Genomic DNA, 5,814 nt, shown 5'->3' on the forward strand with positions numbered 1-5,814 from the left:
CAATGTGTGCCTTCTTCTTATTAAGCCCCGCCCCAGTCCCCCCTGACCTCATCCTTGACCTTTCACTCCCCAGCTCCCCCGCCCCCCCTTCGTCTCCTTGCCCTCTGTTTCTCTCTGTCGTCTCCTGGTGTCTAACCAGTCTTGTCTCTTGTTTGTACTAAAGCTTTGCCGGATGAAATCGGCAGAGAATTGCCCAAAGGTAACCAACCCCCCCCTCCCAACCCCCTCTCCCCCAAAGCGTAGTGTGGCTCTCAGCGTTGTGCTGTACCTGTGGGACAATGTCATAATGTGCTCGCCGTGATTGTGTTGTGACGTGGTTGACGTGATACCTGTTTCTCTCTCTCTCCCTCCCTCTCCCTCCCCCTCCCGCCTCCCTCTCTTTCTCCCTCCTCACCTTCCCTGTGTGGTTGTGACGCTGACTCTCTTCTCTTCTGCCGTTTTCCCTCCCCAGAATAAGCTGGACGACACTCACGCCAAATTCCATGTGTTGTTTCTCTTTTTTGTGGCGGCCATGTTCTGCATCAGCATCCTGTCTCTCTTCAGCTACCACCTGTGGCTCGTAGGGAAGAACAGGTCCACCATAGGTAACGCACACACACACACACACACACACACACACACACACACACACAACTCATCTGCGTCCATCAACCCTTACCCACACCACCCGTCTCACCACTCTCAGAGGATTCAGGACCTTTCAAATCTGTCTCATCTCATTTCCTCTGTTTGGACCTGAGTTGACTGTCAAATATCAGTGGAAGGGAAGATAGATTTGAAAGGATCTGTACACAGGGTTCCCACGGGTCCTTGAAACCCTTGAAAGTTTGTGAATTTGAGAGAAAAAAATCAAGGCCTTAAAAGTTTTTGAAAATAGACATGGGTCATTGAAAGTGCTTGAATTCCCCCTCTCTCTCTCTCTCTCTCTCTCTCTCTCTCTCTCTCTCTCTCTCTCTCTCTCTCTCTCCCCAAAATAAAGGAAGGCAAGAGACCATCTAGTGTTCACACATTCAAGTCTCTCTTTTTAATTGTTGTCTGTGAGCGGATAGTTCCTATTATATAAATTCTCATCTACATCTGTCTCAAACTATGCCGTGTTGGGTCCTTGAATTTGAGGGAATTGAGTCTTGAAAGTCCTTGAAAAGTGCTTGAATTTGATGTTTCAGAAGGTGTGGGAACCCTGTGTACAAGGCCCTGGTGTGTGACATGGCACAGTAACCTCTCTATTTCTTTTCCTCCTCCCTCTCTGCCTTCTCTCTCCCCGCCCCTCCCCACTATCTCTCTCTCTCTCTCTCTCTCTCTCTCTCTCTCTCTCTCTCTCTCTCTCTCTCTCTCTCGCTCAGAGGCGTTCAGGGCACCTGTCTTTAGGACAGGCTCTGATAAGAACGGCTTCTCTTTGGGGTTCACTAAGAATATCGTTCAGGTGTTTGGAGACCAGAAGAAGTACTGGCTGTTGCCCATCATCACTAGGTGAGAGATTTATATATATGAAATGGAGCTGGGGTCACTACTGTTGTTCTTTGCCATAATAACTTCCAAGTTGAAAGACTTGCACCTCTTTCAGACCCTCGGTTCTTCAACTTTCAAGTTCAGCACAGAAACTGTCGCTTAAAAATCTATTTTCCTGGGAGACACTCCATCCAAATTATTCTTAGGAATTCTTTAGGCCAAATGACTCTAGCCATACGCTAGCTCAAGCTAAAAGTACGTCTCTGCAGTGCCTCTTCATGGACTTCATCATATTCAAGAGAGGGAACCCTGACGAAGCTCAAGTTGTTGGTGCCTTTCTTAAGATTGTACAACCAATATCTAACCCTGAGTTTCTCCCTCCTTCTCCTTGTTGTGGTGCAGTCAAGGAGACGGGCTGATGTTCCCCACGCGATTGGTCAATATCGATCCAGAACAGCCTTCAGTCACCTTGCAGCCAGAGGTTAATAAAAGGTGATTTAATCGATCGATGTGGATGGTAGAATGGCCAGTGAGGTGGAGTATTGTCTGCCTGTCTTGACATTTCAGTTGACATCTAGTCCTTGGATTACATTACAGGAAAAAAAAATGCATCGCAGATCATATGAAGCCTAAACATGGTTTTTATTGATTTTTTCTTCAGTGTTGAAGAAACTGGACATGCCTCAGTGAGCCCCCTCAGTGAGTCACAGAATCATCTCCTAGGCAACGACCAGCACGCCAACAACATAGCGGAACATGTGGAGAATGACTTTCTGAAAGCAGGTAGGTTCTGCTAATGACCACGTTGTCACGCCAGCACGATTAACAAGTCGGGGCGTCTGAAGGCGTCTTGATTGTGACCTGCTCTGACCCCCTGAACCCTGTCCTCTGTTCCAGCTGAGAGTGAGACCATCACAATCTCCATGGAGAGCGAGTCATAACCAGGTGAGCCAATGAAATGAAGACTAGCTTAGATTTGCCAACTGTTATTGTAACATGCTGGCTATTATAGTAAGCATCCCTCGACCTATTCATAGTTTCATACGTGGTGCTTTCTGGAGGTTGCTGGCTTAAATATCTGAAAGATCAAATGATTTGAACTTTTGAGTCATTAGAGTGCAAAATAACAGCATTCGCACACTTAACCACTGTGCGAGAAAAAAAAAACGTAGTTTATTTGCGAGCTTTCGGTCATAGAGTTTCAACATTTGAGTCATTGGTAGGAAATGAAAGGAGGCATTCCAGCTGATCTCAGTGTCCTTCTCTTCACTCCTCCTTCTCTCTCCTCTATCCCCCCCCCATCAGGAAGACAAACGCAGCCGTCTGAAACGATGCCTTAAGCAACACCACACTTCTGGTTGTCACCATGGAAACAGCCTCCCAAACGCCATCCCTTGTCGCAATGAAAATGACCCACTGAGCATCGCCATGGAAATGCACTCCTTTCACTCATCGGTCAGGACACACAACACAGGGTCTGGTCTTCTAGCATTAGTCCTCCCCCCTCACCCCCCGCTCACTAACCAGTCTCACACACACACACACACATACACACTCACAACCTTGCATGCAGTTGCACAAAAAAACCACACAGCCTACTCTAATCGTTTTTTGTTTTTTTGTTTACCGATCATTCAGGACGGGTTAATGGATGTGCGAGCATCCCTTCGTGATTATGGCAGGAATAGTAATGGATCTCCAACACTTAACCGTTGGAGATGGTCTGTGCCAAAAGATGACTTGGTGCTACATGGACCTGGCGCTTAGGAATCAGGTCTTTACTGGGAGAAGACCTTATCTTACTGGCGGGGGAGGGGGGGGGGGGGGGGGGTTTGTACAGGTGATTTTTCACCCAATGTTTCTAGAATGGAAGTATGGAAGCCAAGAGATGCCATCAAGACTGATAGAACTACATAATGGAAGAAGCCTTTTTTTTTTGTTTACTACCGTTTACTACAGTGTTGGTGCGTTTCTGGATCGTTCCATCTGTTAATAATTTCAAGGGGTGCCTACTTGGAGCCAAAGCTTGGATTATACCACAGAAAACCCCAGTTAAAAGGGGGTGCTGGACTAAACCGTTACCAGAAGTGAAATAGTTGACTCCAGCTGGATTTCCGGATGTTTGTTTGTTTGATTTTGATAATGTCAGAGAGCACAAGATGGCGCATTTGCACTTTCTAGATTAAGTTACGATGTCCATCAGACAATGTGCCACTTTTTAATCATCATGTCCAAAAAAAACAACAACCCAAAACTCATTGATTAGGAATGCGTAACTGTCCTGTGAGTTGTTTGTGTGTGTGTGTGTGTGTATGTCTGTGTTATGTGTGAGTGTGTGTTTTAGTGGTTAATTGGGTTTTTCCATTGCATTCACATGCTACTTATCCAACCTAAAGGTCGTCTCATGTGATGATATGCTCCAGACCATACTTGCATTACGTCACTTAGTGGGACCTTTAGCCTACCTGTTCTAGTTCGTTGGTCAGTTTATTTCATGTTGATCGATGATTGTTTTGAACCTATCAGATCACAACCTCTTCTCCTTCTACGAGGTCACTGTTAGTTGCCAAATAAAGGGCTGCCCTAATCAGGAGCTCTGACCTCTGAACCCAGGATTGTTTACAGCACGTGAGCGAGTCCTCTCCCTCTCTCACATCATTGGCCAGTGTCATGGGAAACCAAAACGGAAATCGCTCATCGTTTCCGGTGAGATGTTTTTCTAAGGTTTACCTGTGCCCCCAACTGTTGCAGGTGGGGGCACCCTGCAGTACCGGTACTGGCCAGTAGGTGGTGATGCACTCCTAGTTAGTTCTATCTTCATTCAGCTGCACGGCGTATCTGTACAGTACCTTGTTCACTAAGAAGAGTTGCCTCACTCAGTCCATATTCCTATCACCCCGGTTTAGGTCTACAGTAGACCAGTATGTGTACATTTTAAATGCAGTAAAAGTGTTTTTAACTCTATCGTCTGAGGAGCTATGTAAAGCGTACATGGTAAGGTGTAGTGTGTCTGTCGGTGTGTGTGTGTGTGTGTGTGTGTGTGTGTGTAACATCTGTGATTGAAATGTGCCGCACAAGGGCCTGACGGAATCTGCTGATGCCATGAGTTGTTCTTTTCCTAGAAATGATATGGCCAGATGTCCAAACCAATCAACTTGGTTATTCATATCCAACCAAGGTCTACCCCTGAAGAGCTCCAGTAGAAATGAGCTCGAGGGACAACAGCTGGAACGGTTTTGACAGAAGAAAAAAAACACCTTGGTAGATTCAGTCTGGCCCTTGTGAAGAAGAAGTTTACAGTTTAAAGGTGTGGAGTGTGAGTTAGTGGTGTGTTGGTGAGTGTCGTGACTATCGTACTGAATGTACTACGGAGGGACAGTGAGGCTAATTCAGAAAGGTGTCTTTTGAAGTTGACTATCCAGCCTTTTGAATTCTCATAGTTTTTGTTTCCCTGTTTTTCTTTTTTTCAATATCATTTTTTTAATGGTTTTCCTTTTATATTGGACAAACAGGGGTATTCACAAAACACTAAAACAAAATACCGCCCCCCCCCCGCACACACACACACCCTGTTTAAGTAAGTCCTTACAACGCCAGCAGTAGTCTCTGTTCGTTAAACTCCTCCTGCTTATTAGCTAATGAAGCTGAGAGAGGATTATGTCACTCAGAGCATGGTAGCCTTGGTAACGCTGAGGTTTGAGCGCTCCTTTAATCATTGGCTGGAGTTATCCCTACATTCCACAGATATGTTCTCTATGGATTGCTGTGTTCAAAAATCCCAGCCAAATCTATCCCTGCCCAGTATGGCCACTGGTTATGATATATCCAACCTGTTGTTTTTGCTATCGATGGATCAGCCTCTTCTCTCTCTCTCTCTTGGCTACTTGAACAAGAGGTTAGGAGCATATCGCTTGATGCTAACTTGAGTGCTCTTTTCTTTTCATATATTTTTTTTTATCTTTGTGGGAGAAATGCCTCAATCGATATATATACATATACAGTATATGGCCTTTACATTAGATTTTTCTATGCCTATTCTGTGTACATACATTTCACTAATGCTCAAAAGCATGGAGCTTAACTGTATATGTTATTATACTGATACTGTATATATGGGGAGGGTTATGGTATTAAAACAGCCATATTTCTTTCAGAACATCCAACTGCTCATTTAGTTTTTAATCCAACAGACTGTCTGACACGTCCCACATTTGTTTAACTGAAGCCATAGTCACTCCTGCGGATTGCAGGAGATTCTGATCATTTCTGTCTAACTATGGTGACGATTCAACTAACCCCACGCCCATGTTATTCTGCATGTAAGTGCAGATGTATTTATACTCCTGCTTATTGCAAGCTTCGATT

At 45.0% G+C, this 5,814-nt stretch overlaps 1 protein-coding gene across 1 annotated transcript in view; it reads left to right on the forward strand.

The window, feature by feature from the left end:
* zdhhc20b (zDHHC palmitoyltransferase 20b) overlaps positions 1-2,969 on the forward strand; it is a gene marked incomplete at its 5' end in the record, with an annotated part of 8,791 nt that extends 5,822 nt beyond the window's left edge. The window contains 7 exons of the mRNA XM_080542774.1: positions 164-199; positions 452-584; positions 1,344-1,470; positions 1,852-1,941; positions 2,111-2,232; positions 2,347-2,394; positions 2,755-2,969. Coding sequence (XP_080398900.1) covers positions 164-199; positions 452-584; positions 1,344-1,470; positions 1,852-1,941; positions 2,111-2,232; positions 2,347-2,390 — 552 coding nt within the window. The 3' untranslated portion in view covers positions 2,391-2,394; positions 2,755-2,969. The remainder of the gene's footprint in view (positions 1-163; positions 200-451; positions 585-1,343; positions 1,471-1,851; positions 1,942-2,110; positions 2,233-2,346; positions 2,395-2,754) is intronic.
* Positions 2,970-5,814: the final 2,845 nt, after the last annotated feature.

Source organism: Nansenia antarctica, assembly GCF_963989245.1.
Source record: "Nansenia antarctica genome assembly, chromosome: 12".
NCBI lineage: Eukaryota > Metazoa > Chordata > Actinopteri > Argentiniformes > Microstomatidae > Nansenia > Nansenia antarctica.